The 17257-nt window shown below is 31.5% G+C and overlaps 1 protein-coding gene across 1 annotated transcript; it reads right to left on the minus strand.

Annotated features, from left to right (window-relative positions):
* Window positions 1–10183: 10183 nt before the first annotated feature.
* On the minus strand, window positions 10184–14589 carry LOC106780723. Its single transcript, XM_014669037.2, has 10 exons — window positions 14036–14589; window positions 13792–13912; window positions 13339–13424; window positions 12242–12692; window positions 12038–12138; window positions 11866–11932; window positions 11421–11648; window positions 10835–11293; window positions 10596–10668; window positions 10184–10481 (listed from the first exon to the last, which is right to left on the minus strand). The coding sequence occupies exons 1-10, from the start codon at window positions 14395–14397 to the stop codon at window positions 10261–10263; spliced, it is 2169 nt and encodes a 722-aa protein (XP_014524523.1). The 5' UTR covers window positions 14398–14589; the 3' UTR covers window positions 10184–10260.
* Between the last annotated feature and the right edge of the window lie 2668 nt (window positions 14590–17257).

Here is a 17257-nt window from a genome sequence, read left to right on the forward strand (position 1 = left end):
ATGCTTATGTTATTTGCATATTGGTTATGACATACTTATGCAAAACATTAAATTATGGGTTTTATTTTTATTATCTCTATTTTAATATTTATGATTTATATTCGTTTTATTTTAATTAAATTATATTTTAATTTATAATGAATTTAAATATTTTTATTAGTTTGCGTTATATATAATTAAAAAAATTATATTTTTTAATTTTTATTTAATTCCTTTGTTAAAAACATGTAATATTTACAATTATATTTAATAAAAATTTAATTAAAAATATCAAAACTTATAAGAAAATTAAAAGATAACTAAATCTATAAATGTTAGATTTTAATTTCATGAAATAAAGTACGAGGTACTGCATCACCACAGAATTGCTTTTGGATGATGCCGAACTATTTTGTTTTGTTATATGGTATTATGACAAGAATTGTTTTTATTATTGTGGTATCCGATGTCATGCTACTAGATGATTCTTAATACATGGGATTCTTTATTAAATTATTTTTGTTCATAGTGGTATCCTATGCTATGCCATGATTCTTAGGATTAGGGATGTTTTATTAAATGATTTTTGTTCATAGTGGTATCCAATGCTACGGCTCATGACTCTTAATACCAGTTATTAATTAAGGTTAGGGCTAAATGTGCTATTCTTTGTTATAAGATCATGTTAATCATAAATTTTTAAAAGAATTAAATATAAGAATACAAAGTATCAAATGAGACTAAACTTATTATAAGATCACATTAAATTTATTATAAAATTTATACCGTACGAGACATTCACAAGTTATAATTATGATAAAAATAATCTAAATATATAAGTAAAAATTTTAATTTATATTGTTCTCTAGTTAATTTATTGATAAAATTTCTTTTACGAAAAATATGAGAAGCTTTAAATTATATTGAAAAATATAATTATTAATGTTATCTTTTCATTTAAAGGAATCACTTATATCAATAAGAAATCATGATAGATTAAAAAAAAATTCAAGTATGCTTAAAACTATAAATAAAGCTATAAATTTAGTATAAATAAAAGTTTATATTTTTAAAAAAAAGTTGAAAAATTATATGCATAATTATCTCAATTTCTTCTAGAAATACTAATATATGAACCCAAAACAGGATGTAGCAACCGGGATCACGACGGGACAACAAACTGAAAACAAATAGGTTTAAGAAAAGATTTTGGAAATCATCACCATAATTTATTTTGAAAAACTATGCAAAACGATAAAATAAGACATGGTCTACAAAAACTAGATTTTAGGTTCGGGAATCAGTTACACATAAGGAAGGTATTAGCACCTTACTACACCTGCCCAAAAGCAGTACCTGTATAAAATTGATTCAAATATGTTAAATGTGTCATATAAGGTTCATAGAAAAGTCTAGAGAGTCAATCGTCTAGGACACATAGTCCAAAAGACATCATTACGTTTCATCGTCTAAGACAAATCGTCTATAAGACAAACTGCATTCATATATTAGGTGTGTCTACATACTAAGCTCATCTCTAGAAGTTGTCTAGGATTTCCAAAGCCCAAACCCTCTCTTCTATTAGTCAAATATTCTGTGTATCAATCAAGCCACCCTCCTATCTGTCCAATCCCTCTCTCTCTCCTCTCCTCGAAATTCTCCAAACCTCTCCACTACTGACTAACACCCCTCTCAAAATCTTCTTGGTATTCAAAGAGATATAAATCTCTTTAGAATCTTTCCGTACTAAGCTCATTAAATGGGCGAGACTAATCAATCTCCCATTACTAACTTTTTTCTCTATTTAAACACGTTTCTCTTCTCATCCTCTCACATTCTCTTTAACCTTAATTCTTATCTCATTGTCATGCTCTCACCAACTCTTGAGTCACGCAATATTCAACATTCCAAGCCAATGAAACCTTCTTCCAAACCTCCTGATTGTCATACTCATCCCATCTGTTCACCGGAAAAAGATGTACATGATAATCCAACCTCCTCTCCTACTCTTATTCTAAGAACTTACCTGCCTTTCGCACATAGTTCTTCCACCATACTTCCACCATCTCATACCTGACTCCACCTCCTCAACATCATCCTTTTCATCCTTCTCCTTTTCTTCACTCCCTCACCCACTGTGTTTTCCCTCTGTTTCTTATACATCTTGGTAACATCCCAACGATGTATTCCTTTCTTCCTCGCACTCCCATTGTCGGGTGATGAGGTTACTTCCCTCATTTCTTTCTCCTTTTCTGATGTTTATCAAAGAGGAGAAAAAAGAGAAGAAGGAGTATATGCGTTAGCACCTAGGAGCATGTACTCAAGGGGAGTGCACCAGAAATTAGGATAATATAGAATCAAGGGGAGTTTCTCTTAGAATTCATCTTAGAAATCCATGTTTACATTCTTGTAATATTAATCGCTTCATTTGTTTTTATGCTAATCTTATTTATCTTATATGTTTATCTGCATTTATGCTATATTCTTTCGACTGTCTTCACTAACAACATGCAAAAGATAAAAAAAAATATAAAAAACGCAAGACTTAAAAGGCTTAAAAAGCTTAACTAAAAGAATGAATACATCATTTAAATGTGTCTTTGTTAAACATAAATAAAAGGGAGATTGGTAAAGACAAAATTGTTTATATGAAAAAAAGATTTCGTCTTTTGAAGTTTAATCAAATAACATTAAAACAGGTTAAAAGATCAAAAAGAAATCTAGAATAAAAAACGTAGAGCCAAATGCCCCAAACAGAAAAAACTAGAACTTGAAGCCAATCTAAGAAAACATAGGAAAACACTTAGGCCCTAGGAATTAGAAAAACATCTAGGCTAAAACAACCAGATGCATGACTAGACAATGTCTTGTCTAAAAGTGTCTAAGAGAGAACTGAACTAAATGCTCATTGCTTAAGATACATAAACCAGGTAAAAACTAGGTATTTAACTTCTCTAAAAAAACGAAAACAAGTCAAGACAAGGTCTAGTACCAAGAGTGGTTCGAATACTCAAGGAAATCTCGACGGGGTGCTGAGTACTAAGAGTGATGCAAATACTTAAAGGAAATCTTGGCGAGGTAGTTGAGAACCATAAGTGGTGCTAATACTCATTTGTAATCGTGTGAAGATTATAGTGGAACCCTCTACGAAGAAGACTGAACGTAGCTCAATTGGAGCGAACCAATATAAAATCTCTTGTGTTATTCTCTCTTCTCTTTGCTAAACGATCCTCTTAGAAAACTTGCAATTGAGGTTTACTTTTGAAAATACAAGAACTTCCAAGTTAAACGATTCTTTATTTCTAAAGGAAGTTCTTACAAACACTACAGTAGAAATTATTCTGAAAAACTGTAAAATTTCAAATATCTAGATAATACTTATGATTTTATTATATTATTTTTTCTTTATATATCTAATCACAATATTTATTTTAATCTTAATTCAGAAAATAAAAGTGTTTTATACAGTATATTTTGTGATAAAGACAAAAAGAAAACAATATCGTCATGTATCATTTATTAAAAACATGAAAATAACTTTAAGATATTTACTAATTAGTTGACTCGTTATAGAAAAAAATCTTGTACTTATTTTAAAAAGGTTTACTTAACATAATGAGAAAACTTACTCTCTTTTTAATGTTTCTTGATAATATTCTCAATTGTAGTTATTTTTATCCATTTTCAATTAAGATATATTTAATAATAATTTGATTTAACTGACCTAATTATATATATATATATATATATATATATATATATATATTCAATTAAATAATAGATTTTCTTTTACTAATTTTATCTCTTATTTATTTTATTTATGTTTTAGATATTTTTATTCATGTCTAAAAGTTTATAAATGTGACATCCCAATAATATACGACATGCATATATATATATATATATATATATATATATATATATATATATATATATATATATATATATTCTAGACGTCATCAATTAGAATAAAGGAAAGCAGTCAAGAGTAATTAAAGTATAAAGGATTACAGTCATCTTTGAAATAGTACTGGGAATTTAAGACTCAAGTACTAGAGAGTAATTTAAAATAAACAAGGCAAAAAGTGTTTTCAAAAGAACATAAAAGTCATAATAAAATCATATGGGTCTAGGCAGCAGCATCCTCGTTCTCCTCCAAGACGTTCCAGGGAGGTCTCTCTTTCCTCTGCTCACATCCAAAATGGATGATCATCGCAACAGGGCAGCACACACAACATGACACAACACAACAAACAAGCAATGCAAGGGTGAACTAATTATATAAAAAGCATGCATCATATCAATCATACCACATACAAGAGTTAAGTTTAATCAAAATAGTTAAAGCATACAATCTACACATGTTACATTCTATACTTGATTCGTCCGGACTTTAGAATGAGAGTCCAGCTATGGCGGGTCTTGCACTCATGGTGACTTATGAAACTTGGGTTCCCCACCCTGCCACACTCACGAGGTTAGCCTGTTCTGGGCCTTGAGGCATACTAGGAGCCCAAAAGACTAAGACCTCTTGCTACTTCTCACCACATGGTTCAATCTCTCTAAGTGAGCATGATTGACCATTGGAATTTCAGGATGACCCCCAAGACTGAGTTTTCTACTTTCATTCTAAAACACTAAGAATCTCACCGAGAGATTCTACACAGATGAACTTAGTTTACCACTTGGATTGTACTTTCATCACTTTGTAATCATATACTTTTTGCGACAATCAACATATACACAATCTCAACAATATACATTACTCACCAATCACAAACTATAAAAATAACTACTCCCTAATTTAATCTAAGTTAATCAATACCATAATCTTTTATAATTTATTTCCAATACCTAAACCTTGTACACATATAAAAAGTTGTTTCCTTTAATTTTATTAAAATAAATAAATCATAATAATATTATAATATTTATATTAAACCAACCCATTATAAATATATGAACACTTCCAGCTATATCAACATTTTTTTTATATACTATATTATATTAATAGAAGTTTATATACTATATTATATTAATAGAAGTTAACATCATACGTTGCTGCTAATTTTATATGTATAGTTATATTATATTAATATAATTTATATTTATTTTATTTATTTTATACTTTTATAGTTTATTCAATTTCTAATTAGATTATCCAGAAAAATTTGTTATTATATTATCATAATTTCCTCTAACTTCTTATAATGTAATATTTAATTATATTCCAAAGGATTTATATATATAAAAACACGTTATCTAAAATCTTTATTTTAAATATATTATACATTTATTTAACACATAAACAACACCATAATTCCATAAACTAATATCACCAAATAGTATAATACCAATCAAATAACAATTATAACAATTTTATATAGTATATTATTATATAGCATATAACATCACATAACTGAATAAGCATAGGATATAATATATAACAATATAGTATATTATTTATCAATCCCACGTATAGCATATTCCAATTTTTTTTCATATTCTATTTTAATCATTTATTCACTTCTACTATACAAAGCAAACCCATTCCCTTCCTATACACTAACACATGTATATTATATATATTTTAAGTTAAATGCCTTTTTTTGTTCCAGATTTGGTTGGGAAAATTTGAGATGGTCCCTATGTTTTTTTTGTGTTCAATTTGGTCCTAAAGAACGTAATTGGTGTTCAATTTAGTCATTTTTACTAACTCCGTTTAAATTGTTAACGGCGAGATGTCCAGATGTGCAATTACAGAGTGAAATGTCATTTATTAGCTGACATGGATACTCTAAGACACAATGAGGTGGATTTATGTTTTTTGAAAATATATTTTTAATATTTAATGAAACCCATCACTCTCCCTCTCTCCGAGAACTATGTATTAAGTGATGACGATGGTTGAAGGAGGCGACGTGCGATAGAGTTGATAGGCAGAGAGGTCTGCTACTGATGCTTGGCTCAGCGACATCGAGAAGAACCCGACGAGTATTTGGTGATGCACATAAGGTGTTCGACCATATGTCCAACATGAATATAGATTCTTGATTCTTGATGATTCGAGGTTACACAAATAACACCAATGAGAATAATGCCTTGCAGTTGTTTGAGCAGATGAACTCACCCATGGTTGGTTCGGTTGGGTGATGATGTTGTTCTATGTGTGTTTCCGTTTAACTGGGTGTGAGGGGTTTGGTCTTAATAACAATGAATTTGTAAAGAAGTGTTTAGGCTTTTCTCTTGCAGGAAAAGGGTCGTAGGGGTTGTATGGTATAAGTTAGAGTTGATGATGGTGATGGGATTGAAGGGTAAATAGAATACACCGTGGTGTTCTCTATGTGAGATTTTTGCTAATTATATGATGATGGTATGTTAGAGATAATAATGGGAGATCTAATGGATGCTAGGAAGTGAGTGAGTTGGAGCTTTTTAGGCTATGCCATTTTTTTTTTCAGAGGAAAGGAATCAGAGGTTGTGTGTGAGAGGTTTTTTTTGTGAGAGGTTTTTTCTTATTGGGTCTTTGCATTTTTTTATTGGGTCTTTGCATTTTTTTTTTCCTCTTTTTCAAATCCCTTTTATCTTCTTATTTTGTCCTCGCATGATGGATAATTCTCTTATTTTTTAGCTACGAACCCCAACCCATATTCGATAATATAAGGGGGACAAGCGACAAAGCAATTTTGAGAATTGGGTTGGCATTGACAGAGCTATTTTGAGAATTGGGTTGGCATTGAGACAGCGAGATTAAAGGTCAGAGTCGAAGAGGTAACTGCACTTGGGGAGTGTAGGGGAACCAGCGAGGCTATTGGGGTGGGGTTCCGAAGTTGAAGAGGAAGAGACAGGATGATTAGGGTTTGGTGAGTATAGGGGAGAGAGGGAGAGTGATGGGTTTCATTTAATATTAAAAATATACTTTCAAAAAACATAAATCCACCTCATTGTGCCTTAGCGTATCTATGTCAGCCAATAAATGACATTTCACTCTGTAATTGCACATCTGGACATCTTACCGTTAACAATTTAAACGGAGTTAGTAAAAGGGACTAAATTGAACACCAATTACGTTCTTTAGGACCAAATTGAACACATAAAAAACATGGGGACCATTTCGAATTTTCCTAACGAAGACTGGGACCAAAAAAGGCATTTAACCTATATTTTATTACAACCCCATCTTTACTTATTTTTTTCAAGCAAGACCATGAGGGAACTAAGCTCCTCGGCATGTCAAATCATCATGTCACACCAACAAGAAGCACCTCCCACACTAGCTATCTAGGTAGGGCCTACGAGACTTTCTCTCCACTTAACAATAAACCTCTCAAATCTCATTCACAAAACCGTAGAAGAACATTCATAAACACAAGCAAAGGCCCCTTGTGTGCAACCATTTCCTTCTAAACCCGGGGATGTAACCTCCCTTCTCTTCTCCTCCAGAACACATTCTCCACTATAGAAGAAAGATTCAACCCTTCCTATGGCTCACTAAAATGCTTCAACCTTGCTCAATGAAAGTGTGAAAAGATTGGAACACAAACACGTCCCTAAGTGCAACATATATATATATATATATATATATATATATATATATATATATATACCCATTACAAAAGTCAGCACCAAAGCAAAGAAACGTGTACAAGAGTACGTACACCCGAATGCTCTGTATGAAACTATGATTATACTCTCTATATTCAACCACAAGCAATTTAAAAACACATACCACAACCCAAACGGCCATTACAAGTACAACAACATTCTAAACCCACCACACCCAGAAACAAATCCAAGTGTCTCCCCTTACACATATACACATTCCCATAATTTACAAAATCATAAATAAATACAATAATAAAGCAATGTCAACTCCCCTTACCTGGAAAGCTTAACAGTAACTTGTCAAGAATGCCCTAGGATCGTACCCACACCGCGTTGAACTTACAAAACCTAAAAATCACCAAATTGGTGATAGAACATAGCTCTTAGAGCTCGAATGGGCAGAGAATGGAAGGAAAAACGTACAAGGCACATGAACCTAGCAAAGTTGCATGCCCTAGGTTCTAGAACAGTGAAAGAGAAGGGGAAAAGGGGACTTACCAGTTGAAATTGTTCGGTTCAAAATGAAGCTCTTGCCACCACTATCGTTTAGGCACCTTCAAATTAAAATTTAAACGGTTCAGTGAAGAGAAAATCTAAAGAGAAGACAAAGAGAATTTTAGGACAAGGGTTTTAGAGAGAGAAAGAAAGCTGGCAAAATGAAGGAACTCTGATTTTTAGAAAATCTCTTCCTAAGATCATGGGTCCTTAGCTTTATGGGCTGGACTGCCTCAATATAGGCCCAATGACTTTATAAGTTTTCATACCTTTACAATAAATACATATGATTTCTATAAATAATATTTACTCAATTCTCTCACTTGTTATAATTTTTTTTATAATTGTTAACATACTTTTTTTTATTTTTTTATTTTATAAAATTGTGTAATTTTATTCAATTTTAATGTATGAAATTTTTTGTTATAGTAATATTGTTTTATAATAATAATAACTAGTTTAATTTTGTTTTATGATTGATTTTTATGAGAAAACTAAATATAAGTTAAAATTTTATCTATATATAATATTTTTTAAATAGTTTATCAAAATAAATTTATAAAAACTTTCAAAGCAAGAAAGAATTAAAATATGTTTATACAATTCTTTTTAAATATAAGTAATTTCTAGACTTATAAAAAATAACTCATTTTGAACAATTTATTTTTTTGTTTTAAAATTATCTTATTTTTAAACTTAAATAAATTAAATTTATGTTATATTTTCAACTTTTCAAAATAATAAAATTATGTATTTAAAATATGATTATAATTAAAAAATTATTTTAAATAACTTTTTATAAAATTAATATTTATATATTTATATTTTAAGAAAAAGATATTAGTAAAAAAATACTTTATTTTTAACCTTAAACAAACTCAACCTATATTATATTTTAAATTTTTAAAAAAAAATAAAATTATATATCTAAGATATGATTACAATTAAAAAATCACTTTAAATAGCTTTTTATAACACCAACATTTATATATGTATATTGAAAGAAAAAAGATATTAGTAAAAACTTACTTTATTTAAACTTAAACAAACTCAATATATATATATATATATATATATATATATATATATATATATATATATATATATATATATATATATATTATATTTTTAACTTTTCAAAAATAATGAAATTATACATTTAAAATATAATTACAATTAAAAAATTGTTTTGAATAATTTTTGATAATATTAATATTTATATATTTGTATTTAATTAAGAAAGATATTAGTAAAATATAATGAAAAAGTTGGAAATTATTAAACTTACAAAGCAAATAAAAGAAATAATTAAAAATGTATTAAAAATTAATTAATTTAGTTTGGGACTAGTCCCATCCTAACCCTACCACAACCCACTTTATATGGGCTTTAGGAGTTGAAGCTTTTAAAAAGCTCTATGTTAAGTAGACTTAAAAAATGAAACTTCATTTTTGGAGGAGTGATGACTATATATATATATATATATATATATTGTTTTTTTGTGTTATTTTATCTTTTGAGTATTATAGGAAGTTTTTTTTTTTTCATAATCCTAAAATTATAACACATTACGAATTGACCAGTTTTTATAATTTAGTCCGAATCATTGTTCTTTTCATTTTTATTTTTTTATTTTTTAAAATATAGAGGTAATAAGTGTCTTTCTTTCCTGGTAATAATAATAATGTTATTATTATTTTTGAAAAATAAAATTGTATTTCATAATATTAATATAACGTTGATTTTATTTAACGGTTATTCAAAGATATGAAATAAAGAAGAATTCTTTTGTACCTAACAGTTTTGTATAACATTGGACACGTTGTAATGAGGACTTTTATAAAATAAGAAATCAGTAGGTGAAATAAAAGAAAAAAAATACTTAAATATTGCAGAAAAAGCTTTTTCATAAATCACCTTCAACAAGTAGTGTGAATGGCCATCTTGTGTTGTAGACAATGCTCGAAGCATATTAAAAGTGTTAGTAGAAGAATTTATTTTATAGTAAATATGTTCTCGATTGCATATTATCATAACATTTTGGAAAAACATAATTCTTTAGTAAATCTTGGCTCATGAAAGCATGATATCTGAGAAGTTGGAATGAGCAAATCCATGTGAAGGGCAATAATTGAAGTGACACACTGACATCATACACAGTTAAACCAATGCTTTCCTCTTTTACTCAAACCAATTTATGTCCAACTGTTTTAGTTTTGTAAGCCACTTTTGTGTGTCTTGAGAAATACATGGTGTCTTCATCTCACCATCTGCATGATCACTCTTCGTATCCTTACCAAGGTTCTCATGTCTGTTCCTTTGTCTTACCTTCAACGACAGAAGCCGAGAAACCTCGTGTAGTCCACCCCACTTTTCCAGTGCACGCGCAATATCGTACCGCCCTGTTCCAAATTTCATGTCTACCATGTCAATGTTTGCATCTTTTATAAACTTCAAAGAAAACTGTATTTTGTTGCAGACAGAAACTCAAAGTTCAGAACAACATCTGAACCTACCTGCACGTTCAAATGACTTTCTACTCGGCATAAATGAAGGGTCTATTCCCCAGCTCCTTTGAAACCTACTTATCTGCATCAACATGTCAATAACGTCATTTATGTATATCAATTTTCTTACACTTAAGGCATTTGTGAAATCATTAGCATTTCTACTGCGGGGTAAACAAATGCAAAGTGATGCAGAGTGAACAAGGAAATGAAAGTATTTGAGATAGGAACGAGCTTTTGCAGCTTACCTCTTCCTGTAAATTTTCAAGATTGTCCCAGTAACCCTTTGGTTTGCGGTGTTTGTAAGCCAAGGAAAGGTTCAATACGGTTGCAACCTTTCTGAATCCACCCATGCGTGTTATAGCCTTCTCAATATCCACTCTTCCATTTAAACGAAGTTGCTTCCTCATTGGCATGAATCCTTCCTGTCCGTGTTCTGCGATGAATTGCAGGAGTTCAGATTTTAGTACTTCAATATTCCTCTGTAAGCCTGGCACTTTAGGTCTTTGCTGAGATGAACATCGATCATTGCAATTGGGAACTTCCTCGGCTGAGCCAGGGCTGTCATCATTTTGAAAGCTTGATGAAACAATTTGCTGCCCTGAATTTGTATTCTTCTCACAAAATTCTGAAGATTTTAATGCATTCTTGTTCTCAATGTAGTCTCTTATTGCAGACAAGTTTGATGGGAGATCTTCATAAATGACCTGAAATGACATTGTGCAAAAAATTCACTACATTTCATGGTGCAAATGGAGACTTAGGACAGATCAGAAGATTAAAATTTCACTCAATTAACGGTGTTTAGTCAGCTAAGGAATTAATAGGCAAAACCTCCTCCATGATGGCTTCTGAAAGGAAAGTATCCTTGCGCATTTTTGACTCCACAGAGTACTTTAGCAAGGTGTGATGATTTCCTAGTTGCTCAAAATTCCATTTTCCCCGGAAAGAATCAAAGTCCCCTTCAACTTGTTCAAAACTGATCTCCTGTTCTAAATATTCACACAACTCCAGCACAACACGAGCATGAAGCACCATATAAAGTAGGCCCTTACACCCTTCCTGCATGTTGATTAAACCAGGATATCACAAAATTATAGATATAAATACAGTACATGTTCATTCTTGCATCAGTGTTTGTGCTAATGGGTACAAGTTTGTGTAACCGGTTGCAGATAACGTTGGTAAAGCACTAGCTGTTAAGAAACAATTCGGGATATAAACAGATAGATATGATGTTCTCTTTTTAAGACTTTACTTCTTTAACATTGTCCTATACCTGAAGAACACGGACTTTATTGTTATCTCGTGATACAACCTTACTGATTGCTAGATTTGGAACTATCCTGCAACATATTATGTGGAATCAAATTACAAGAATGAAACAATAGAACTGGGAATTTCTTATTTAATGTTCCAATAAATCTAGCGTAACTCAGGAAGTGGCTTACTCAGTAAGAGTCTCATAAGCAGTTAGAATATTCCATACTTCACGAACAGGAGCTTTAACTGTTATGCTTGCAACAACACATCGATGAACACCTCCATTTTCCTTCATACCAAAATCACTTTATTACTAAGTATGACTAATTGCCGTAAAAACAGATAATGGTCTGAATCCAGGTCAACTTATAATAATTAGTACATAAATTTACCAGAAGGCCATCAAATCTGCGGAGATGAACTTCATCCACCATCCGAGGCCTGTCAAGCCTGCAAAACTTTCCAAATACACCCCAGTTGCTTCTCACCTCACTCGAAGATGTGAGTATCGAACTGGAAACAGAGGAGGCATTTTCCTTTTTGTTCTCTGCTGGAGACAACTTATCACTTTGACACAAAGAGCCATTTATCTTTTCAACACTTTCACACAAAGAACCATTTATCTTTTTAACAGATGACCCGTTAATGGCCATATAAGTTTTATGCAACTGATTTTCTGACGCTGAAAGTTTCTGATATCCAATAAAATTCTTTTCAGCTCTGTATGCCAAAGCTCGAAGGTTCACAGGAAGATCAGATCTGATAATCCTTTCCAAAAAAATAGCTGGGAAATTGAATCTTGGTATTACATTGACTTCATACGATAAAATAGCAGTTGATGACCTGCATAAACCAGAATTCGTGTAAACTAGAAATGTAATAACAATGTGATTAATTTCAATAAGAACAGCCCATATGTTATTAACAAATGAAGATACTTATCCCATAAAACCCCACAAGAATTGAGACACTACTATGAGTGAAATAATTTAGGATGGCAATTGGAAAAGCTTTATTGTCTTGCAGGGAGAATTATTATTGCATATGGAAAGTTAGCCAAGTTATTGCATTCTCTTTCTAAAATATAAGTATACTTTGACACATTTTGATTCATTAAGACGAAAGACGACAACAATAGCCTTGTACAAACAGATAAAGTCGGCTACATGGATCACATGATTTAATTGGAATTGGTGAAAATAGCAGTGAATGCCTTCTTATCATTTGTAAGAAATACCGTATCTTACTATATCATAATACCATACAGAGATTGCTGTCATTCGTTCTTTTCTTGTGTGTGGGTTGTTTACAGTTGATGCATGCTTAACTAAAATTAATCCTTTCATTAATCAGAACCAGAACTTCATTAAACAAAGTTTAATAGTTTGAGATTGATATGACATATCATGCTAAAGATATACATATTGGTATCTTTTTGATTGATGTAAAACTGCTTTGCAAAAATGGCTTCATGAAATAGATTATATACCTTGTTCCAGATTTTACGGACCATTTGCCATTAAACTTCTTAAAGTCTCCATCAACCATGGAAAAGTGCAGTTCTCGATCCCATTCCTGAAGAATTAAAACGAACAAATATAGCAGTATTAATTTAACTAATTATTCACTTCTATACTTAAGTTTTGAAATTTATTTCTAAAACAAGTGCTTTAAAACCTAAAGAAACTAAAAATTGCTAGAAGATGCTTTCTACTGCTCTTCTGTTCTCATCATGTTCAGCTTCTCCTGCTCTCTATGTCTTGTACCATCATCTACCAGTTGTCTCAACAATATCATACACAAGCCTTTTGAAAACTAAAAAAATAAAAACATAAAGAGAAATCAAATACACCCAAAAGTTTCAATTTCATTCCAATCAAGTAAGGCTAGTGGCTGGCTACAGTGCCCAGTTCATATAGCGTATGCGTTAAAAGACACTCACTGAATTGATGACTTCTCGAAGATCCAAGACAACACGAGCTTCTATATGCCAATACATAGCCCTTTGGAATCCCCTTTGCTCTAACCATATCCTTCCTGGGTATGGACAAGGAATTCTCCCACTAACAGAAAAAAAACACGTGCCTTATAAATTGTACCTTTAACTTAATCATCACCAATACAAAGTAAAAGAACTTTTCTTTTTTTAAATTGAATGTGAATAGAAGCATTAACATTTGCATTACCTCCATACAAGATTTGGGATGAAATCAGCGAGACGCTCGTAATCAGTGAGAGCATCCCAAACGGATTCAGTGTCAGCATCGACTGTGATTTGGGCATTGACTCTGCGCTCCCTCCACGATACCACTTGGACCTCACAAAGCACTTCACGGTCACCCTCTTCCTCTTGCTGCTGAAAGCTTCCATCTTTGGCGTTGAAGTTGCACGTGAGCTTCTGGGTGGTCCTAGTTGACGACGAGGAAAGTGCAACAGCAATACCTCGAGAGTTTAGTGTGAGAGACAGAAACCCTATTGTTGTGTGTGTGGCTGGTTTAGAGAGAAAGCAGAAAGGGTGAGTTGCAATGCTGGAGGTGGAAGCGATCATGACTGGTGGGACTAACCAAATGAATGTTCCATTCGGTGGTTTGAGTACACATGGAAATGGAAGCTAAGGGATGTTGTTGGTGACAGTTGAGGAAGATACTTCTTGCGTCGTAGCCACCAGTTTTGGTTTTGTCGTTTAGTGGAGCTCGTGAATTTGTGGCTCCGACACGACACTTGATGATGCGGTTGTTTTCGTCATTTCATCAGATTCTTTTGAATAGGAAAACTATTAGGTGGGACCATGTTCTATAATCAAAACAAAGAGGTCATGTAATCATGTTCTTACGTAGCATTAGCTCCTTTTATAAATCTAATTATTTTAATATTGTGAAAAATATTAAACATCAATTAAAAGTTTATTACAATATTTTGAAAATTATCTCCAAAATGCTGTCCTGAACCGTATAAAATGTTCTCAGTTTTTAAGGGAAACAAAATAAATGACAAATTTATCTTCAAAAGATAGTTGTGTTTCGTGTAGATTTTTTTCTCCTGACAAATTTCTCTTCAAAAGATAGTTGTGTTTCGTGTAATTTTTCTCTCCATGTAATCCCGTTTAAAAAAAATTAAATAAACCTTTTGGAACATTATTTCGCTAAATAGATGTATTCAAATATTATTCTCTTACATGGGTAGTACTCAAATATTATTCTTTATAGAGTGGATTTTAAAAAAAATTATTTTTAGAATTGATAGTATTTAAAATGGTTAATTTAATTATTTTAATATTAATAGATAGAGTTTTTATAAATTGGTTTTATCATTTAAAAATATATATATTCTTTAGAAAAAAAAAATTTTATTTTTTTTTACCTCTTGTCTATCTGTTTGAAAATTAGAGACCGTTCTAATGATTTTTATGACAAGTTTTTCATTTCTAATTGATTAATTTCTCAGTTTGAATAAATTAGTTTTTTTGTCTCTTTTTAGGTTCAAGTTAGTTCTTCCTTTTCATGTGGTCAAAATCTTGCTACATGTTTCTTTAAAGTCATCTATAAGATTTTTTGTTGACAAGTGATTCTAATGGCATACTCAAATCATGTTTATATTATTCCTAGGAGAAAATAAGGTATTTTGTACGTTTAAGAGCATTATAAAGATTTTTTAGCTTTTTGGACTGTTATCAAATGTAAGGGAAGCTAGCTACTTTGGTGTGTATGAGTTTGATAAATTTGATATCTTGTTTGTTGATAATTATGATTCATGTGTATGATTGAATTGATTTGTATGGCTTGGATGCTTACTTCGTGTTTGATTGTTGCTTGGGTTTGTGTGATTGAAAGAAATTGGAATATGAGAAATTGAGTAAATTGGTACGAGTTTAATGTGTAAAAATTACTTTGAACCAATTCACTGAGACAGAAGTACCAATTTGAACAATTGATTTAGGTCCAAGTTCACTTGAAATAAAAAAAAAATGTTTTTCTTGTCAATTGGTATAACATTGAGCGGTGCTATACTAGCACTAAGTGATAGCTTCGTCAAGGAGCATTTTAGCACTTGTACATGTTAAGCCCCTGACAAGTGTACCAGATCGTTATCAAGTAATATAAACGGTAAGACCGAGTATCGTTCTCTGTTAAGACCCTGACAAGTGTGCCAGATCGTTATCAAGTAATATAATTGGTAAACCCAATATCGTTCTCCTAAAGGACTCAAAGGCCTAATCTTTAGTGTAAACTAATCGCATAAGACTTGAGAAAAGAATTAAATTTTAGGTTTTGTATGCAAGACAAAAGTAAACATGCAAAATGCAGTGAATCAATTGGCTAAAAGAAACTATGAATGAATGGAGTTGTTGGGGTTTACAATTTCATCTTATCCACCCTCTTATATCTACTTTTCTTATCTAATTCGCTTCTTTTTCATATTGTCATGCAAACTTTCTTGGTCTACCCTTAACCTAATCCCTTGGTGAAAAGAGCCTATTACTAATTACCAGTTTGTTATCCCTAGCCTCCCCTAGTAATTAATAATGCATGATAAACGGAAGTAAAATACAATTGATCGTCCTACCCCTATCCCTAGGCGATATTAGCATAATCAAGGAATTCTCCCTAGTTCATGACATTACTATATGTCCCCGTATCAATAAAGACAAACAACAGTTATCGAATGAGTTAAACGATAAAAGCATTAAGCAAAGGTAAGGAACCCAACAATTGATAAAGATAAGCATATGCAAGCTTATAAAGAAGATACGAATTTCAATATAAAAGAGTTTCAAAAGATTACATTGTTCCTCAACGACCTAGGGTTTAGTTCACCATAATTATGATGAATCTAGATGAAAAGTAATGAAAGAATGGAAGAAATAACCCTAAACTTGGTAGATTAGAGCCTAAGCATCCAAGGAACCTCCTCCAAGGTGTGTGGAACAACTCTGGACGTTTCTCTCTGCCAAAAGATTGTGTTTCAATTCGCACTGAGGCTATTTATAAGCCAAAAAGATAACAGAAAGATTACAGAATCCGCAATATAAAAACTGACAACTGCTCAACCCCTAATTTAACCGCTCAACGGTTTCCCTCTAATCGCAGGATCGCTCAGTGCCCAAAACTGGCCGCTCAGCTCCCTGGTCAAGCGCTCAGCGCTCTGGTAAACTTTTTTGGTTGACTGATTGACTTTTTTGGATTCTTGTTGACTTTTCAGCACTCCAACCATTTAATACTTCAACCTTTCTTCCAATTCATTCCAAAAACCTACAAAATCAAGGGAAACAAAGCATAAAACCAAGAAAACCAACTTTGACTCTCTTATTCTCTAACTTAATAAAAATACATGATTTCAAGCTAATTCTAAGCCATAAAGGGTGTGATTTAATATCAAAATTAAGTATGAAAATAACGGTTTTTCAACCG

The sequence above is a fragment of the Vigna radiata genome, unplaced genomic scaffold (genome assembly GCF_000741045.1).
Source record: "Vigna radiata var. radiata cultivar VC1973A unplaced genomic scaffold, Vradiata_ver6 scaffold_51, whole genome shotgun sequence".
Classification (NCBI taxonomy): Eukaryota; Viridiplantae; Streptophyta; class Magnoliopsida; order Fabales; family Fabaceae; genus Vigna; species Vigna radiata.